Raw genomic sequence first — 22,096 nt, 5'->3', positions numbered from 1 at the left:
GTTATCTTAAATGTAAAACCTCATAAATCAAAAATATCAAAATTTGCAGTATGAACAAAAACCTGTTTATGCTTCTTGTCATTCAGCATTTAAATTAGTGTTTTGGTTTTTAAATTCATGAAATTCAATTTCAAATAGAGTTTTCTTCAACTGTATTATACGAAATGGTATGTTTTACAACAAATTGCATAAAAATTGAATTCTTATGAAATTTTTATTTATGAGGTTTTATATTGAAGGTGACATTATGCTTCAATAAATTATGACATTGAAACTAAGCATGTGTTTTTTTGTTTGTTTGGATTGCAATCTAAGCCTTTACAATTGTTCATGAATTCTTTTCATTCTACCGTTAGTGTAAATTCTATCATTTTCATTAATTTACAGGTTATACTGGCCCCAAGTCCAAAGTACACTGGGATGGTTGATGATCCGCCTCGCTACATGGGTGAAGGATTTGTTGTGCTCTCATCTAACAATGTAGAACTGTATTATTACATGGATGAACCAGGTAAATGTGTTATCTGGGGAATTTTTTTAAATTTGTTTAAATCCCTTGAAAGCAAAAAAAAAGTCTTAGTGTAAAACGAAGTTCAGATAAAATTAATTTTGAGTATTTTTGTATTGCCTATTGAGCCGTAAATTAAAATACTCGAGTCTCCATTCTTCATTGTAATCTAAATACAGTAAAACTTTGATTTTACGCAGTTGGAGGGACCGAAATATGGGCACTGTGTAAAATCAAAGTGTGTAAAATCAAGAGTTGGTATTGAGGAGGAGTATAGTTTTCAGGATAACACTATCTCATTATAGCTCGGAAAATGAAGCCTAATAATCTTATTTACTCAAAAGCAACACCACAGATGACGTGTTACCTTAAGAGAAACAACTTTGCATTCCTGAACAGTGTTTCCCATGGTTGAACAAAATGGTTGAAATGCTTTCTGGCACTAAGATTACTTCTGTTACCCAGGAGAAATTTCGGAATGGTGATACTGAATGGTCGCATAGAAGCTAATTTTCGAAAATATTCTCATTAGAAGCAGTTTTCAGGATATCCGTTTAACCACCAGCAGACAAACAAAGATTGGAGATTGAAGAAATGAGATACCTGAGGATAGTCATCCAAATTAACCCCATTAACAGGGTGCAAAATTTTGCTAATACATCACAAAGGGGTTCAAGTCCTGGCAGTAGCAGAGACTTATCAGAGATGGCCCTATCCCTACTTGAGTCTAATGTGGAGGGCACTTCCAGTGCACCACTCTGTCCATCAGATGGGAAGTTAAGTCCTGGTCCCTTTTGAGCTTATCATTACAACCGGCTAATGCCAACATAGGGTACCTATCCCCCCAGCCCTTACTTCATGGCGCTAATGACCCCAGTTGTTGGTTACCTCCAAACAGCATACCATAGATAATACGGAGCACACAGGACCCGGGATATTCGGAAATTCAGATTTTTCCGGTGCTTAGATCACTTTTTTTAAGTGAGCTATTTAAATGACCACGCAACTGCCGTCATGCCGCCCGTGATGAATAAAAAATGACTAATAGTCCTGAAAAATTTTCCATCTTTATAATTTATATGCATTAAAAAAGCATTTCCCCATGAAATTTTAGCATTAGTAGATTGACTCTTCCGGGAATAGCTTCTCTGTCGGCATTCTTCCGCGAATTCAGCGCCGGGACCTTCAACTCACAAGCCGTGTGACTCAGCTTCACGTAATATTTTGCTTCCCGATATCTGATGACAACACCGGACACTTTTTGTATTTCGATTTAATGGTACTAAGCCATTCCTGAGTTTAAAGGGACTGCCTTATCACTCACGTCTTGAATTTGACTTCAATGATTACATGACGATTGACGACGCGAGTTATTCTCCGAGGGCATTGACTCCCGTTCCGTTAAAACACTTGCCACCTAGCGGAGTTAAGCTAATAGCTATTCAAGTTCTTACCATGTTTAACTTAAACCGTCTGACAATGAGATACAAGTTGAGTCGGTTCTGATAAGCGCGCAGCGCAAGCAATTTTCCCTCGCCTCCATTTGTCCCGCAGTTGTGGGGTTAGCCTGGGAATGAGACAATGCAGGCTGCTTTTACCATCGTGTTGAATCACCATCGACTTACGTCCATACTAGAAGTACGACTATCTTTTTTGGATCACCTTGGAAGCCAAAATTTTGGCACGGGAGTATTTTTAACGACTCATTTCGCGGTTATATTTCGCTGGGGCGACGGAAAGTATAGCGTTGGCAAAATTCTAGAAAGCCTTGCGTTGGGGATAGATATTCCGTAGCTCATAATGGGGAACTTGCATGAATTTTTTTTATTTCACAGGCGGATAGAAAATTATTTTCTGAATACAACAAAGAAAACCGCATGTAAATCTGAGTTTTCCTTCGTGAGATATTTATTGATAAATATAACGAATTTTAAAGCGCGGGAAAAACTCCCTCACCCCCCAAGCCACTGCCGACGAAGCCTCGATGACGTCAAAGGTGCCTAAACATCACGCGAAGCTATTGTTGTGATTGTTTGTAATAGTTGCCAGCAGTTGTGAGAGCTTCGTTTGTTAGACGTGTTGATTATTTTATATTTAAAGATAAATATCCGACGATAGAGGCTTGGAAGCCCTCATATTTTGCATTATTTATAATATTAATATCTGAGTAAGGGCATAAAATATAAAACTGGAGCAGTTAAACCAAAAATTTTATAATACCTAAATAACATCGTTGTAGGAGTCTGAGCCACGGCCATTGGAAGGGGGATACATTAATTGTAAGTTGATGTTATCGACGGCATATTATTCATTTAAGTATATAATTAGAACGATTTTGATGTTTACTAATGTCCGCTTAGCTTTTATATACAATAACTTCATCCGTTTATTCGTAGGTACCGGAGAATTCGTCGTTTAGGACTGTCTGTGCTTGTATTATGGGGTGAATTCCAGTCAATGCAACTTTTGCTCGCTGATTGGAGACATCTAGGAACATTTTTGTGCCAAAATAGTGTTATTTTCAACGTGACATCTCCCGTTAAGCTACTGCTAATAATTACAATGCCAGTGGTTGTAATGCACAAAGTTTGACAAGGTTGAAAAATATCGGCCAAGAGTTATCAGTGTTCCATCGTGATTGAATTGTAAAAAGTGCTATTACGCTATCGATAAATGTCTAACAGTAGTGTAAAAATTGTCAGTGGCATGCTAATCTCCGTTGTTCACCGTAGATATGACATTTCACGATCACGCTATTGGAACAAAAACTGTGTGTGAAGTTTGTTATTCCATTATTTCAACGAATAGTAGTGAGAAAGGTCACCTGTGTCACTTGTGTGGGCTAATTTAAGGGTTTAAATCAGTGAATAAATAGTTGCATTCATCATAACGAGTTCTGTTATTGTAAGTTGTACGTGATGAATATAAGAATGTGACAGTGACATCCAGTTTTCGATAAGAGTATTTGCCTATATTTCCCACTATATTTTCATGGTATCTGCTAGTATGTTGTTTATGGATTTACCTATATTATTGAAATAGGTTGTAGCTTGTGTGTGTGTTGGCAGCGGAACCGATTCGCGATCTCACATGTGGATTGTGTGCAGACTTTTGCTGTGAATTCGTACCGTAGGACGGATAGGACTACCTTCTCCGTTAATCCGGCGTTGCCAAATTCAACAGCACAGCTTACTCTAATGTCAACAGCACAGCTTACGATCGTTATCTTCCAGTATTACAAGTTTCTTTTACAACTCGAATTGCCGCCGACGTATAGCAATAATTTGTCTTAACAAATTCCATGAGGGTCGTGGCATCAATTTTTGGTGTCCTAAAAAAAGGCTGGTGTCCTAACACCCCATGCCACACGCCTTTTAGGCGGCTTGCGGGGTACAATGTACACGTAGATGAATTTCAGGTGTACTATTCGAACGAGTGGCAACGTTATCATCCATTTTTCTGATAACTAAAACACACGAAGTGAAACGCTTGTACTTCATCATCCCGATGGCGCATTATTAATATCCCAAGTAATAATTTAGGCACAATAGCAATAGGAAAACTTGCCCAAGAATAACACAACAAAATAAAGTGACGATGAGCGGCTAAATACTCCCTCAAAACAAATTTTACACCATGCACTCAGCGTATTTCCCTACTCGCTACGGTTGTTTAGGCACCTATGACGTCACGCTTGGCCTCGGCAACGCTCGGGTGTCTTCGCGCAGTGGTCGGCTCTGAGAAATTTTTCTCGATTTTAAATGCAATTTTTTTATTTCTTTTGATGTTGAATGGAGGAACTGAAGGTATTTTTGCGAGCTAATGTATCCATTTGACTTATTCAAAATAGTTTTTAGAGCAATCTACGACCCATGCAAGTTCCTCATTGTGGATATAAACAGCGTCGATCAATAAGTCGAATAATAAACGAAAGGTGATTATGTTAATATCTCCAGCGATCATGTCTTAATCAAAAGTAGTTACGCATACACGGCGATTGCCGTGTGTTTTAGGTTTCGATATCCTTCTACGGCGAATTTGAACTAAGAGCGATATTCGCGTTCGTAATGGAGCCTGAAATATTACTGAGAGGGCTCACGGGGAAGCAATAATTAGATTCGCGATGTATTTAGTTTCACGCTCAACAGCGCGATGTCATTTCAACGGTTCCTGTATTCATTTTTGCAACTCATTGAGACGAAATAATAACCTAACTGCATATTGCTCTAGTCGGATTTTCAAAACAAGTCGAAAGACAACTGCGTAAAATCAAGATTAGCGACCTCTTAGGGGCTGGGGTTATGCTATGCAAAATCGAAAAACTGCGTAAAATCAAGAAAAGATATAAAATCGAAGTTTCACCATTGCAATTCCCTATGCTTTCCGGCCGGACTTGAGTGCCGCTGCGTAAAAACGAGACTTGATGTAAAATCGAAGTGCGTAAAATCGAAGTTTTACTGTAGCTGGCAATGAATACAAATCAATCACTTCTAAGTTATAACACTTAGCATGGAGCCTGTCTTTGGTTAAGAGGTAAAACATAATGCAACCATCATAACATCATTGAATTGCTTATCGCATTTTGGTCAAGAGTGGTCAGGTAATTGTATTCAGAGTGACTGTCGAGAGAGTACTATTCTCATTTAGTCAATATAGCTAATACATGGGCAGTAACATTACAAATATAATGAATCTGTAACCTTGAGTGTACATCTTTTGGCATGTATGAATCGGATGCAACCAACACGACAGTATTGTATAGCTTGTTGCATTGGAATTAAGATTGTTAAGAAGACATTAGGGATGAGATTCAACCAACAGCACACCATTGCATGGGCGTAACCATCAGGGGGCAGCTGCCCTCCACTAGAAGCAGACCGATTTTTGAAGAAAACCGTTATTAGTAGAAGAGATGGAACTAAAATAAAAATCATTATTTTTTTCTAGCAAATAATTTTATTAACTAATAAAGCGTGGTCATAATTTTCTTAAAATTTTGGTTTCATTAATCTTTTCTGTGCTAAAATGTTACAACTTGAACAACCAAGGCTTGCTCCCCCCTATTTTTGATCCTGGGTACGCCCATGCACCATTGAATTGCCGGTTGCGTTTTTAATGTGTGTACATTGTTTATACTTCTTGCTCCTTCCGTAATTTTTTTTTTAATCTAAAAGGCACCTTGGCTGAAATTTTCGGTACTCATTGTGTTATTACTGTAATATTTTATTCTTCAGGGTTGGTTCCAGAGGAACCTGAAATGCTTCAACTTGCTAATGGTGATATAGTTGAGTCTGCACCCCCTATTTGGGGAATGGACATCAAGGTATGTTGAAAAATTTCTCATTTATATAGATGGATACTGTCAAAAATATATTTTTATGTTTTAATTCTTAGTGATTCTGCTTCAATTTATATCATACCTACTATATTCAGTATACGGTAGTAATGGATGGAGAATTTCATGAAAAACCTAAGTTTTCCATCACAATCACTGCAATTTATTTAGAATTTGGTGGTAAAACAATATTGAACTTTAAAATTAAGGTTAAATAAACATTTCCCACTTTATTATTAGTATATTTTTTGTATTACATTATATTTAAACTGTATTTTTTCTAATTAAGTTTCATTAAGCAGAATCATATAATAGGGGTGTTCTTTGACTTAAGGAAAGCATTTGATTCTGTTGATCATGAAATACTGCTGAGGAAACTTAAGATGTATGGAGTCTCTGGAATTGCCAATCAGTGGTTAAAATCCTTTTTAAGTGAAAGATCACAAGTGGTACAGATTTACTCTGCTGAGTCATATACTAATATAACTTCTACTCCCTTAGCAATTTTCAGAGGTGTTCCCCAAGGATCTATTTTGGGCCCCCTCCTTTTTCTCATCTACATAAATGACCTTCCAAAGTACTTCGACTGTGGCTCAGTGTACATGTATGCTGATGACGCAACCCACCTTACCTCTAATAAGCACTTAGACTCTACGGTAGTCCAAAGAAACATAAATTCTATGAGTGACTGGTGCAATGATAATAGGGTATTTATAAATAATGATAAATCAACTTTCATTCAATTTCATACCTATCAAAGAAAGATCACTTCTTCTCCTCTCCTAAGGTTAAATGGATCCTCCCTTATTTCCTCTTCTGTGACTAAATTTTTAGGTTTATATATTCATGAGTCACTATCTTGGGAATTTCATGTTGATAAACTGTCTACAAAGGTGTCCAGTGGCTGTTACCTACTTAGAAGAATTGTCCCTCTGGTTGATACTGCTACTGCACTCTCAGTCTATTATGCATATATCCATAGTCGATTGATGTATGGGATTGCAGTATGGGGCCATTCCCACCATTCTACTCGTCTTTTTAGGCTCCAGAAATGGGCCATTAGAATAATAAAAAACATTCCTAGGCGAAGCAGCTGTAAGCCCTATTTCAAATCCTTAAGGATTCTTACGCTACCTTGCCTATACATTTTTTCTGCAATTACCTTTGTTCAACAAAATAAGCAGTTTTACAGTCTCAAAACCAATGCTGATATCCACAACTATAACACAAGGGGTTGTAGTGATTTAAGAGTTACTGTACATAAATCAACCATGTTCAGCAAAAACCCCATATATGCTGGGTCAAAATATTTCAAATGTTTACCTCTAAAGATTAAACAGCTAGATTCATTCTCCAAATTCAAAGGTCAACTTTATCAGTATTTATGTGACAATCCCTGTTATTCAGTGGATGAATTTATGTCTTTATAACCTGTCTTTTGAAAATGTTACTTTTATGTTTATGTCTGTACCTATCCTTCTCGCCTTAAATATTATTTTTTAATACCTCATGTATGTACTATTCTTGTGACTTGTTCCATACGTGGCTTAGACACGTCTCTGGGAACCAATAAAAATATTATTATTATTATTTAGGTTTTAAGAAACATATTTTTAAGCCATTTCTACCTTATGGTGCATTCTGAGGCATACAATTCTCCAATGACTGTGATGTTATTGTACCTATTGTCATAATCTCACTGATGATCTTTTTGCAGTGTGGTAAAGGGACAGACTTCAGCTATGGGCCATGGGCTGATCGTCAAAGGGAACATTTGTTCAAATTTTTCTTCCCGAATGACTGTCAACCTTTAAAAGTAAGTTCATAAATTTGGGCTACTTATAGATAATATGGATGTATTCATATTTCTATAAAATTTTCTGCCACAGTTTAACAGATAGTGTTACCAGTTGTATATTCACAAAAGTTAGTGATAAGAATGAGTTTTTTCTTTTGCAATTCCAATAGTATTCCAATAGCTCCAATTTTGGCCCGGCAGTTTGCCTGGGATACAAAATATTATTTGATATTTGGTTTTTTCATTAATATCTAAGCCTGGGTCAGTTAATTGCTGTAAAATGCTTTAAATCAAGAATCGTAAGTTATAACTGAACTCTCATATTGACTAAAAAAAAGTGCTGCACTCTGAAGTTGAAGTATATGAATTTTCAACTCATGTTGGAATGGGCAGGTACTCCATGGAGAAGTGTGGGAATATTTAATCTCAGATCCCCAAAAAACATTGTCATCATACAGAAAGATGGGATGGGGAATAACCCAAAGCGATGTTTGCTCTAGACCCCCAAGCGTTTATGCGAGCATGAATTGCTAAAAAATTCTTATTAAATTGTACATTTTAATTTTATTCTAGGTAACTAAAGCTCCCCAACCTGGAGAGAAGCGTCTAGTGCAGTCATTTGATATTAGACTGAGCACATTGAATGAAGCTACAATTGATATTCTTTTCTCTAAAAATAAGGTATGATATTTTTAGTGAAAATCTTTGTTTCATTGACTCTTTTGTATATTTACAGTTACTAATTCTTTGACTTAAGTCAGCATACATAATATATAGTTATTTAAGATTTAGCAATTTAAGCTCTGTAAAAAAATGTTTTGTATCGAACATTTTCTCATCTCTTTAACAAAAAAATGCTTTATTACTTATGGTGGGCACAGTACTTGTAAAAGCTTACACCTTCTAAAGCTACAGAAGTTAGCTACACAAATTGAGAACCTTAGCCCTCTGGTGCTATTTCTGTCTGTGACAGCAGGCTTAAAGAAAATAGACTCTTCCTGTTCTAAGATCGTCTTCTGTGTATGTACTTCTGTAAACTTTCACTAGGAGTATTAGTAAGTCCTCCCCTGCAAACCAAGAGGTCACAGGTTTGATTTCTGCCTTGAAGAGTGTTTAACTCCAGAGGATGAATGTGTGTCATTTTCCAGCTGTATAAATGAGAGCAGACTAGGTGGTACTTAGTTTTGTATACAGTTTTTGAAGATGCTAATTAATGGCTGTACTCCCAATGAAAGATGTTAGCTGTTCCGATAAATGGATTTTTTGTGATGTTAGTTTTTGTTCTGCTTTTTGAAGGTTCTTTTCAGTTGCTGTGATAAATGTCTTCAAGTAACTTTTAATTAACTCTCAGTTGATTTCTGTTGACTCCTTATGAATTGGAGATGACAGTGTACTGCATTTTTCTCTGAAATTAAGGTTGAAATGCCAAATTTTTCTTTTCATACTATTATTTCCTTGAGTTTATACTCATCGATAGTTAGTGCTCTTACAGTAATCCTTTTTATTTAAAATATTTCAGGAAACCAATGCTGTTCATGTAAATGTTGGGCCTGGGTCATATCTGGAGGTAACCATGCCTTGGATTGTTCAGCAAGATGGTTATACAACAAAAATAACAGGCCAGCTACTTCATTTGGAGGCCACTACAAGTTTACAAGTAATCTCAATTTTTCCATTGAAATTTTTGCTGTGGTAATTCTAATATTTTGAAATTCACACATCAGCAGTATTGTTTTGTGTGCTATGGATGATAATGATAATTATATGACATTGATGATTTATGAAATGTGTGTAATGATTTAAAAACTTTCAATTACAGTACCGAAGTCTTGTTGAGAGTGAAACTCTTGAGTTCACTGTTAAATGCCACTACCCAATCAAGTGGAATGATCATCAGGAGTGGATAATGAATTTCACTGGATGTAAAGCTACTGCCAACATTATTTATGCACACAAAGCTTTCTTCCAAGGTTAGAACCTTCACCAATTTGTGTAAAGTATTACTAAATACTGGGTTATATTGTTCAGTTGTTACATTTTCTGTTCGTACCATTTTCTCTGGGGACATGCACATGAAACCAAAGAAATTCTAAAACTGCAAAAAAAGCAGTGAGAATTCTGAGTGGTGCTGGGCCCCATGACCACTGCAGGCCAATTTTTAAAAACTTTCATATCCTCACCATCTACAGCCTCTTTGTGTTTCGCAGCATTGTGCACATTAAAGATAACTTAGAAACCTACCCCATACGATCCACCATCCACTCTCATGACACTAGGGCTAAAAATAGCCTAAATATTAATTACTGTAGGCTGTTTAAGACCAACAACCAGTCTGACAATTTGGGAGTAAAATTATTTAATAAATTACCCAGCAAAGCCAGATCAGTGAGCATCACAAGACTGAAAAATGTGCTGGAAAAGTGGCTGTGCAATTATCCACTGTACTCATTTCATGAATATTTTGAGCTGCACTTTTCTTCTCTTTTATTATAAATGTAATCTTTGTAATGTATGTGTTTCTAATGTTTTGATCCAATGTACATGTTTTGTAATGTTTCGTTGTATTGAATGTTTTTATAAATGTGTTGTATACGATAACTTGACAACATCTGTGAGGGCCAATCCTCGCCGTGGATGAATAAAGATTATTATTATTATTATTATTATTATATCAAATAAACTAATGATCGTTTATATTTATTAGATATGGTCAATGACTGGGCCAGCAAAGCACGTCCTGATATCATACACTTCGTTCCATACACGTGGAAGCTGAGTTTACTTTTAAAGGAGTTTGAAGTTATCTCAGTATGCAATGAATACAATTGGATTGATTGCTCCTCTCAGAATCAAGAAAATGGTGAGTAATAAAAATTATTTCATCAAGAATCAGAGATTTTCATTAACTCACATGAGATTTAATTCTATTAATATTTTTTTCAGCACACATTGCTTTCTGTGGGGATCTTTTTGATTTGTCTTTTGATCTCCCATTTGTTGATTTTCTACCTCAGACAGTGCCACTCCGATTCTGGATACAGGTATGCTTTTATATTTCATTATAATAGGAAGTAGCTTTAATTTACTTAAAGTGCATTGCTTAATTATAATTTTCGTCTCATTTTGTGATGAAACTTCCAAATTTCAGGGTGAAAGTGTTGACTTAGCTTTATATTTACCGGAAGTATTTTCCAGCCAGAGTGTACTGTTAGCTTTGGATAAAAACGCCAAAATATTGGGGAGAGATGTTGGTAAATCTGGCAATAAAAGGGTAGAAACTGCCCATAAATGGCGTAATGTGTGCCAGAAAAGGTGAGACGTTTTCTGAAATGTCCCTCATTTACTATTTTCTATTCTTTATTTAACATTATTTACTAATTTTATGGAATGTGTTGAATAATGGAAATTTTCTCCATTCTCATAACCAATAGTGCTGGCTGGGTTGATTGCTGGTCGGTTCAAATTGTGGCATTGAGCATCAATTATACTTATCATCCTACCCCTCCTCTTGGACCTCCACCTCAAGCTGACATCACAACTCCTGAGAAAGAGGAAATTCTACTTTCACCTATGCGGTTCCCAAGAGCTCCTCGAAAGTCTCCTCTTCAGTGGGCTGCACAGCATGTTCAAGTTAGTTTTAAAATCTAGTGATAATCCATACTTGGAAACATTTTTTCACATCTTAGCCAAAACCAAATGTCTAAGTACTTAGAAATTTAACCGGTGGAGTATCCAATTGGACTTGGCAAACAACATCATCAAACTCGCAATGGGGAACATGCATGAAATTTTTTCATCATGCTCAAATGCATCAAATATCGCTTGAAGTCACGTGACCTGAAACGCCTTCTGACGTCATCGCACGGTACGCCATTCACTTTGCTAAGAGAGAAGAGTGGTAGAGCCTTCAATGGAAGATATCGAAGTAAAAATCTTCGTCGAGCTTTGTAGTAGTTCAGAAAAGGACAAATTTACTTAAAAGGGATTGAAGAAAGCAAAAGACCTCAGTTTACTTTCGGTCGACTACCTTATGGCGGCTGATTTTCTGAAAAACAGTGATTGCTTCGTCACCAGCGCGATGCGGGAGTAAAATAAGGCAGGTAAATTTGCGATTAGTGAAAATTATTTGACGAGCGTTTTTAAATTTTTATTTATTGTCCATTAAGATTTATTACATCCACTGCTAGCTGAAAATCTTCCTAATGCATTTACTTAGTTATCTACCATGCGAAACTTAGATAGTTTTCCCTAAACGGCCGAAGTTGAGATCCAAATGATCATGAAAAGGTAGAAAAAGGTATTTGATTGACACAGAAATAAGTTTCAAGTACTATTTACGCTGTACTTACTCAAGTTCCTGTTTTTGAACAGAAACCCCCTGCAGAAACGAGACGAAATTTTAGATTTGGCATTGACATGCAGCGAACTTTATGGGCATCACAACAGAAAATACTTAGTTAACCTTACCAAAAGCCACATATTTCTCGTATACTCCTAATTTTTCCCTGTGGTTTAATCGTAATTAGTATTTATTCTCATGAATAGCCACCTTACTTTATGTATATAATCCTACAATCGGTGGACTATTAGGTACATTTCTAGGGTTATTTACAAGGTGAAATGAGTGATACATCTTAAATTTTGTGGGCATCAGAGAAATACAGGCGATTTGATAAAACCCTATACTGTATCCCTGATTCAAGAGTGTACTTACGTTGAGAAATATCCCGTTGACAATGTAAATAAGGTATTTAACTCCATTCCGTAGGTCATCAACCACTTTCTTCTCTTATTTTTGTCCTTTGGGGCACAAGCAAACACCTTTTCCGAGAAAATAGAGGTACTTGAGTAGTGGGGCACTAAATACAATACATATGGTTTTCACACGTTTGTCTATTGAATATTCATGCTGCAATACACTTATTCCACTAACCAAATGATGTGGGTGTCCAATGTAGATCACAACCTGCAACCAACTTATTTTCATTTAATCTTTCCAAATCTCCCCAAATTTGCAGTTGAGCCCTCGTAGATCGATTTTCTATCCACTTCCTCAGTCTGTCATCAGTGGATACCGTGCCGTGACGTCACGACCCGATGACATCGTGTTTTCAAGCAGCCGATGAAGATCAATTTTAAAGACCCATAACTCAGCTTAAAAGCATTATTTACACGCAAAATTTTCGGCGAGTACATTTGAGGTAGAGGCCTTCTTATTCCAGTACTTTAAAAAAATTGTGCATGTTCCCCATTGAACGTATATGTTAAAATATATGTACATGCATTCATTTTTACTGATGTGAATCACGTTCCAAATCACAAAGACAAAGGTTAATAACTGAAAATATCTCATTGCCTTAAGTGAATTTCTGACTAGCCCTTGAATAAGTCCATTCTGATCCCGGAACATGATCTAATCTTTCTTGATTTTAGCTATTTTATACCCTTTTTCCCAACTGATGGCGGGTGACCTTGCAAGTGCTCAAGATCCACCCCCTCCTCTAGCCAATCACATGAGAGTGGCAGGTGAAAGTGTGTAGAAGGCCGCAGTCTCCGACTTTCATGCAGTGAACATCGCTCTCCAGGTCACAGTGTTGCCAAATGTATTCTGGGGAGATTGTGCTCGTACTGCCTCACGAACAGTTATTTCCACGGACTGGCAACGTTGGTTGCCCGGATGGAGGGGAAAAGGGAAGGGAATGGAGGGGAAAGGTGAGGTGAAAGGAGCAGTGCTTCTAGCTCTCTACCGCCCAGCCGCCAACAGTTCGGAAATAGGGTATAAACTTCTGTTGTTTGTGCTTAATTTAAAGCAGTTACCATAAAAATTACAATTTGTGTCCCTGACATGTTCCTGGTGGATGGAGAATGGAGGAGAAATGAGGTTTATAAATGCAAATAATTAGGTAAGAGGTGCTTATTTTAGTTTAGCTACCAGTAAGGACAGCATATCACTGAATTGTGTTGTTAATGAGTTAGCGGGCCAATAATAATCAGCTCTGTGTTCACAGTGCTACATTGATATCATCCATGAGTGACAATTTTTTAACAAATGGTCTTGTTCAATGGTTACTCTGTTATTAATGTAAGTACCTGTGTGATTTTTATTTACCTTTTCTCTCTGTTCTGGGACCTCATCACATCAGTGAAAATGCATGTTTATTGTACCACATTTGTTTTGTTTGAAAATTTTTAAATATGTATGTGGTATTTTTAAATGAAACTTTTAATGTTCATATGTTCACGTTACATAATTTGCATTTCCTTTCAAGTTTACCTTCTGTGATGTGTTCTCTCTTCCAACGTGGTATCATTAATGATTCTAATGTGAAATGCGATTTTTCTTGTAATTATCTATTTTATTTTATTTATAGCTACTTCTCAATTCATTAGAGGGGTGGCAAAAGGAGCTAAAATAGTTTTAGTTAGAGTTGATTATGAACAAACTCAGTGATAAAATTTTATTCACTTTGTCTACTTTCCTTTATTATTTTAATTTCAGGATGGCTCTCAGACTTTTGATCCAACTACTCTACCACCGGACAAGGTTTCCTTGGAATTAGAACTCAGCCCATCTGTTTTAATTGTGTATGGCTCATGGTTAAGAAACTTCATGCACCTCAAGGTATGTGCTTTCTTCACCTTCAATCTATGCAATAGTTAGGAAATCATTTCCTGAGGAAATTATATTTTTAGCATAATTTTTTCATGAAAGAGTTAGCAATTTTATTTTTGTGACAAATAATGGGGTACGGTATTCATTTTGATATTTTGTACCTTAGACGAAGTTTTGGGGGGATCAGAGGGAAATTATTCAAATTGAGGGTACGTTTTTACATCTTAAATGAAATGTTCAGCTATATTTTATCATATTTTCATTTTTCATTAAGTAGCCATATTTATTTGTATTGTTATATCTACCGAGTTCAATGTCAAATTAAAGTTTTTTGTGTATGAATTAAGTGGATTAAATTTGTGGAATTGGCTCCATGATTTTTATAAGTGTTGTGTAACATTCAATATCTTTTTTGGATTTCATTAATATTTCGATATTCATGCTATTCATTCAGGAAAATAGAAAATATGTAAATGTAAGGAGTCCTGTTGCAATTATTTTATTTTTTGTTTCAGGAAAACATTTTTGGTGATGACCAGACATTTACAGACATGCAGCAGTCTCATAGTGCATCAGCAGGGATGTCCTCAGGGGGCAGTACTGGCGCTGGTGGGCGAATGACAGATGATGACGAGGATGATTTAGGAAAACAGCCACCATTTGATCCACGCCTATACCGCCCACTTGAAGTTGCTGTATCTGTGACTCTCCATGATGTTCAGGCACATTTAGTCAAGGTAAACTTTTGTCTTTAACCTTGACTTTCAAAAAAGTCAGCCACTAATTTAATTTGGAATTATTATGATTTTTGAGGATTTCATCACCATGTGATCAAAAACTATTTTCCAAAAGTTTGTGGAATCACAAAATTAATATAAAGAATGTGAATCCACAAGATGAAGTCAATTTATAGTAATTGACTTCATTTTGTGGAATTTAATTTATTCTAAAATATTATGATTATTTACTGTCTTTGGAATAATGAGTTGGTCTACTTTTTTTTTCAAATTTCTGTTCTTGTTATAATGGTTCCCTTTTTTGCTGTAGCATTTTCTTTATTTGTTGAGTTAAGAATACAAGATTTTTATTTGTGTTTGTATCAAATCTGGCTTGGTGCATAGCTCCATTTGCTATTTCTTTACTTAGGTTTCATGCTTTTGTTGTATTATGAAATGGAAAAGCATTATAAATAGAATTTTCGAAAAAGTAAAAATTTGTCAATATTGTAATTATCTATTTTGTAATTAATGTGCCTGCAAACGGTATTATATTATCTTTGTTATAGCGGATTATTTTTCCTGAACAATAAATATATTTCTAACTATCAATTTGGTATTTGGCTGAGCATGTATATCAATATGGAGTTTCTTTCCAGAACTGTGGAGAAAATGATCCTGCTTGTCCTGTCATTCTTCTTGAAAGATTTGGGTTTGAAATGAAAAAAGGTTATCGAGAAACAAAACTGCAGTTACTTCTCTCACCTGCTACATTGTTATCATGTGACCACTTGGCATCTAGACAGGCTAAAGACTCACATTTGGACCAAGGCCATCTGATGCTTTCTGGTCTGCAGGTAATGTATTTGACCTCTTATACGGTTCTATTTCTCTGAGGGATATTTTGCTTATATATGTCTCTTCTAGAGATGTGCGAATAGTATCCGCGAATACTCGAATACCTCGAATACTTTGAATTTCGCGTCATACACTGTCGCACACACGTCGTTGGTAGTTGACTCGGAAAAATGTAGAGAACTGTAGTCATTTAGTGCTCGCAGCGCTGTTTTACTCAAGTTGACGAATTACATCAAATTCGTGGACTATAGCGGTGAAAAGAGTTTGTCGAGGGGAACCGAAAATGGTCGGGTGAAAAAATCCTAAAATCCCCGATTCCCCCCACCAAGAGAACCTCAGTGCCGTGGGATAGCAACCTTAGGGCATTTCCCACGATCCGCTATCCCCCTCCATTCAGCACTCGCCTCACCCACTCTGACACTTTCCTCTTCTCCGAAATCAAACAAAAGGTCCCAGCTCGCGCAGGGATCGCATTACGAAGACCCCTGCTTCGAAAAAAATATCTAGTTACGAGAACAATAAAAACGTGTTTCACGCTTCCCCCCTTTTCTCACCCTCTGACCTTTTTCTGGCTACCTGCTTCGAAGTTCCCCATTTCTGGATGTCAACTGCTGTGTGAGTACCGTGGGATACTTACATTAGCGCATTTCCCAAGATCGGGTATCCCTCTCCATTCAGCACTAGCCCCCCCTCTGAAGCTTTCCTCTTCTTCGAAATAAAAAAAAGGTCACAGCTCGCGTAGGGATCATATTACGAAGACCTTAGTTTCGAAAAAATACCAAGTTACACGAGAACAATAGAAACGTGTTTCGGGCCCTCCCTTCTACCTTCGGGGTCTCCCCCACTGACCTTTTTTTCCCTACCAGCTTCGAAGTTCCCCATTTCTGTGGAGGTCAACCGCTGCATGAGTCATCTATTAGCACAAAAGGTGTCTAAGAATGACTTTCGTCAATTGATGTCACACCTTTATTGAATTGAAATATTAGTAATGTGCACGTAATTTCAAAAAGAATAAGACCAAACACGATGTATTTCTGAGTTTATTTAAGCATTTTACGCAAAGAAATAAATGTCAAAATACGACGGAGACTTAGCATTCTGGCGAAACTCGATATGAGCAGCAGAGCTTCTCGGAAGTTGATGCGGTATTTTTTTCCGAAAACATATATCAAGTTACAATTTATGAGTGGTGCTATAAATCTTTATTGTTACAGTCCCAGACAAAGGGATATTTTCTCAGAATATTTAGTTTCTCCCTGATAGCAATTCCAATTCATCTTCTTATCTCGTGAGAACTCCCAAAGATGGACTGAAAATAATTGAAGAAAATCCGGTGGAAAAGAGCTTGTATTTTGCAAAATGCCTCAGATTGTCAGCTAGCACTTGGCAGCAGGAGTGGGGGTAAAGCGATGTTAGTTGAATTAATTATATGCCAAATTGTTTCCATAAAATTAAAATATTCATTAATCAGCTAAATTCCTGTTCGAATCATTTAAAGGAAATCAAAATTACTCCCCAAAATCTTGTGTTGCCTGCTGCATAGGCAACCAAGTCAAACATTCCAGCATTCATCATTTAGTATTCGAGGTATTCGAATATTCGAGCAATGATTTAATATTCGAATTCGATATTCGAATTCGATATTCGAATTCGAGAAATCTGCTATTTGACCCATCTCTAGTCTCTTCCTTTATCACATATTCTCGTGGTTGAATCTTTAATACTTTTATCGATAAGTTAAAGATTGCGTATATGTAGTTCTCCTCATTACTTTGGAATATTGCTTGGCCATCCTCAATTTGATAATATTTAATAAGAAAAATTGGCTTGAGAATATTGATGCTACATCTGCAGCAGGTTTATGTGTGGGATTTGATCCAGGATGGGTGAGGCCTATTATTTTCATTTTGGTTCTGAATTGATTCTCACCTTTGGTTTTGGTTGTTGGTTATGGTTCTCTAGTCCCTTATTATTCAGGTTGAAGCCAATCTTCAAAGAAGTTAGCTGCAACTACTAACTATTGTTGGTGCAGAAATGATATGCCTTTGTGTTTGGAACTATGTAAATATGTAACTATGTATATGAAGAAAGGGGACAGAAAATCAAACTCCATCGTAATATTCCATTTTCAATTCTGCTTTCTTTAGCTGAACCCTAGCTTTAAAAACCTATTATATTGGTCTTTAACTCAGCTGTAATGAAGAAAGTACTCATTTTAGGGGAGTCCAAGGGAAGAACCAACTTCATTAACCTATAACTAAGAAGGAAGTCATTTTATAGCTATCGAATTTGAGCTCTGGTCATCTATGTCTGCTTGTAGTGAGTTTTAATCTCATATCTTGTATGGAAAAACATCTGTCAACAATTTAGTAAAATGCAAGCATAACAGAACTCTGGGGAATCGTGGAGGCTTATCTTCATGATGATTTAAAATCCCCATTTCTTCATATTTACTGATTTGTAACTTTCTATAACCACAGGAAGTGCATTTTATTTGTAGCGACATATGTATATACATTCTGATGGAAATTAGTTTTTTCTCTAACGGAAAATGGCTCTTTTCTCCTGGGGAAAATGGCAAATTTTGGCTGCATCATTAGTTTGTTGCTGTATCCATGGCCACAGGCTTCTGGGAACACAGTAAGGTGGTGACTCTGCAAGGATTATTTGCCATTAGTCAAGGAGGAATACCTGCCATTTTGATCAGTTTAAGTATCCATCAAATGAAATTTAATGCACTTTTTGACGTTGTAGATGGTTCCAAGTTGTATTGACTTGCAGAATGGATGGTGGTTGTGGTAGGTAGCTTAATTTAATGCCAGAGAATCACCGAGAAAACTAGATAGTGGCTTATTTCCTCATAGTTTCCTCTATTTTCTTGATTGCGATGTGATTCATGTTTGTGTCATGGAAAGCAGTGCCACTGGTTAGCACATAGAGCAAAGGGAATTTACTTGGAAGGAGAAGATTCTTATATCTAAATACACTTCTAGGTTCTATGTGGTTAATAAGTGCTGAGAGAAATGAAACTGTGACCAAATTTATAAATTAATGGTTTTGAATGTAGAAGGATTTACTTATGCAAAGAGGTGGGTCAAATAGCAGATTTCTCGAACTCGAATATGGAATTCGAATATTAAATCATAGCTCGAACATTCGAATACCTCTAATTTCGAATACCTCGAATACTAGAAATGCACAAAGCATATCAAACGTATGTTTCTTCGTCTATTTCCCTTGATGAATGTATAAATAAAAAGATATACAGTGGAACCTCGATCTATAGTTTTTCAAGGGGATGGATGAAAAAAACGATGAATGCGGGAATGTTAAGTAGGTTGTCTATTCAGCAGGAAACCCTGGATTTTGGCGAGTAATTGTGATTTCCTTTAAAGGATTCAAACAGGAATTAGCTGATTAATGGAATATTTTCATTTTATGGAAACAATTTGGGCATATAGTTGATTCAACTAACATCTCTTTCAAATATCCTAAGGGGACACACCACCTCACAAAAAAATGATTGCATGCCTTCTCGGCATTTACACTACTACGATGGATTTCTCTCTTATGTATACATTCTTATCTACCAAACACCATTTCAGTGGCACGCCCATCTGATACTCGGCTTCATCCAACTTCTTATTTTCAACAGGTAGCTCGCTTTACCCCCACTCCTACTGTCAAGTGCTAGCGGACAATCCAAGGCGTTTTGCTAAATACACGCGCTTCTCCGCCAGATTTTCTTCTTCTTCAATTATTTTCAGTACATCTTTGGAAATTCTCATGAGATAAGCAGATCAGTTTGAATTGCTAGCAGGGAGAAACCAAATATTCTGTGAAAATATCCCTTCGACTGTGACAATGGAGATTTATAGCATAACTCATAAAATGTAACTTGATATATATTTTCGGAAAAAAATACCACATCAACTTCCAAGAAGCTCAGCTGCAAGGATATCGAGTTTCACCAGAATGCTAAGTCTCTGTCGTATTTTGACATTTATTCCCTTGCGTAAAATGCTTAAATAAAGTCAGAAATACATCGTGTTTGATCTTATTCTTTTTTAAATTAAGCGCACTGTAACGTTTATCTTTTTATTTCGTGTTATCTCGAATTTTGCCGTATCCCCTTCCACCAGTCTCTTTCTCTCCCGTAGGCACCTCCTTTTTCTTTGGGTCCTTTTCTTCTTTCTGCCGATCTTGAGTTCTGCCGTATCTCTTCCTCCAGTCTCTTTCTTTGCCTCCTTTTCCTCTTTCTCCCAATCTCTTTATAACACGTCTCTCTCTTACTTCTCTCCATACACGACTCCTGGCGGTCCCCAATCACACCCTTGACTTCCTCTGCTGGCGGATTCTTGATTTATTGTCGTCACCATCCTCTTCTTTGTTTCTTCTATCTTCCCCTTAATCTCTTCAATCCCGGCCTTCAGGTTCACTTGGCTTGAATCTAAGTCTTCGAATTTCTCGCCAGTCTCGCCAAACTTTGCCCCTACTTCAGCTATCATATCTTCCATCTGGTCGCATATTTCCTCCATTTTCTTCTGTTGCTCGGCGATTCTTCCACCATATCCTCACTGGAATGCCGTTAGGCCTTCGTTGATATTCTTTAATGCCTCCTCTAATTTCTTGTCCCTTTCTTCTCGTTTGCTGTCTCATCTCTCCTGATCTTCTATCCACTGCTCGATAAGTGTTTTTATCACTCCCGCCATTTTAGAATTCCCCCCCTTTTACATTGCGACTCCTTTTTCAGGTGTCCTGTGGTCTCGATCCTCTCGAGAAGTCGTGCCCCACGTTGCGGCACCAAAATGTAACGTTTATCTGTTTATTTCACTTCTAACTTAACAAATAATTTTATTTCGCTTTATAAACAAGTTTTATAGTTTAAAACTCGGGAGCAAAAAAAAAACACATCCACTCTCCATGATTATTACAATCCAACTCCCCCTCTCTGCCTGCCGTCCACAACAATCTCCGTCCACCATCACTTGCCTCATTGTTCCTCTCCCACCTATTTTCATATCAACATTCTCCAACTCAACTCAAATAAACCTCGAAATTAATTGTTACAGCACATTACTAATATTTCAATCCAATCAAGGTGTAACAGTTGCCGAAAGTAATTGTTAGACACCTTTTGGGCTAATAGATGACTCATGCAGCAGTTGACCTCCAGAAATGTGGAACTTTGAAGCAGGTAGGCAGAAAAAGGTCAGTGGGGGAGAAAGAGAGAAGGGTGAAACTCGATTCTATTATTCTCCTATAACTTGATATTTTCTTTTGAAGCTTTTGATTTATGGTCTTCGTAATATGAGCCCTGCGCGAGCTGGGGCCTATTGTTTGATTTCGGAGAGGGGGAAAGAGTCGGAGGAGGGGCTGAGGGCTGATGAATGGAGGGGGTAGCGGATTTTGGGAATTGTGCTACGCAGTTACTATCCCACGGCACTGAGGTTCTCCTGGTGGGGGAAACCTGGGATCTCAGATTTTTTCACACGATCATTTTCGGTTCCCCACGTCAAACTCTTTTTATCGCTCTAATCCACAAATTTGATGTAGTTCGTCAACTTGCCTAAAACAGCGCTGCATGCACTAAAAGACTAGAGTTCTCTTCATTTTTCCGAGTCAACGACCAACGACGTGCGTGCGACAGTGTATGGCATGAAATTCAAAGTATTCGAGGTATTCGAGACGGTACCTTTAGCATAATTATTCGAGATCTCGAATATTGAATACTTTCTAGCATTCGAGGTATTCGCGGATACTATTCTCACATCTCTACTTATGCACCAAGAGTACCTATGCATTCATTCTTCAGGATATGATGTTTACATTATTAAGGTTATTAAGTTATTCTCAACTTCAGTAAATTCCATATGCACTTCTAATTATTTTAATCTGCAGTTTAAAATACCACTGTATACATTGTTAACTTATAATTACTTTATCTAAATATTAATTTAGGTTAGGGGCCATGCGATGTTTAGTGATGAAGGAAGATCACTGGATGAAGAAACTCTTGAATATGCCTGGCTGTTGGAACTTCAGCTTGGGAAGCTGAATGGAAAGCTAACCACCCCACAGGTAAGTTTATCCTTTTCTGCACAATACAGACATAATTAGCTTACATTCACTTCAATGGGGTACAAGGTAGGAAAGTTTTTAAATGGTATGGAAAATTATGGCAGTTTTTGTGTATAGTATCATAGCTAGTTTCACTGAATTGATACAAATGCCTTAGGCTAGTATGCAACTATTGATTCATTTTTTT

General features: G+C 36.9%; 1 protein-coding gene across 6 annotated transcripts in view; it reads left to right on the top strand.

The window, feature by feature from the left end:
• LOC124168440 (transmembrane protein KIAA1109) overlaps nt 1-22,096 on the top strand; it is a 149,988-nt gene that overhangs the window by 6,918 nt on the left and 120,974 nt on the right. For all 6 annotated transcript variants that reach the window (XM_046546680.1, XM_046546679.1, XM_046546677.1 and 3 more), the window contains exons 6-19: nt 388-511; nt 5,743-5,831; nt 7,561-7,659; nt 8,215-8,322; nt 9,161-9,298; nt 9,461-9,611; nt 10,346-10,501; nt 10,585-10,682; nt 10,790-10,953; nt 11,073-11,271; nt 14,141-14,263; nt 14,770-14,991; nt 15,630-15,827; nt 21,790-21,909. In XM_046546680.1, coding sequence (XP_046402636.1) covers nt 388-511; nt 5,743-5,831; nt 7,561-7,659; nt 8,215-8,322; nt 9,161-9,298; nt 9,461-9,611; nt 10,346-10,501; nt 10,585-10,682; nt 10,790-10,953; nt 11,073-11,271; nt 14,141-14,263; nt 14,770-14,991; nt 15,630-15,827; nt 21,790-21,909 — 1,989 coding nt within the window. The remainder of the gene's footprint in view (nt 1-387; nt 512-5,742; nt 5,832-7,560; nt 7,660-8,214; nt 8,323-9,160; nt 9,299-9,460; nt 9,612-10,345; nt 10,502-10,584; nt 10,683-10,789; nt 10,954-11,072; nt 11,272-14,140; nt 14,264-14,769; nt 14,992-15,629; nt 15,828-21,789; nt 21,910-22,096) is intronic.

The sequence above is a fragment of the Ischnura elegans genome, chromosome 11 (genome assembly GCF_921293095.1).
Source record: "Ischnura elegans chromosome 11, ioIscEleg1.1, whole genome shotgun sequence".
Lineage (NCBI taxonomy): Eukaryota > Metazoa > Arthropoda > Insecta > Odonata > Coenagrionidae > Ischnura > Ischnura elegans.
Note: the sequence above shows the minus strand (reverse complement) of the source record. Positions and strands in the feature narration are given on the sequence as shown.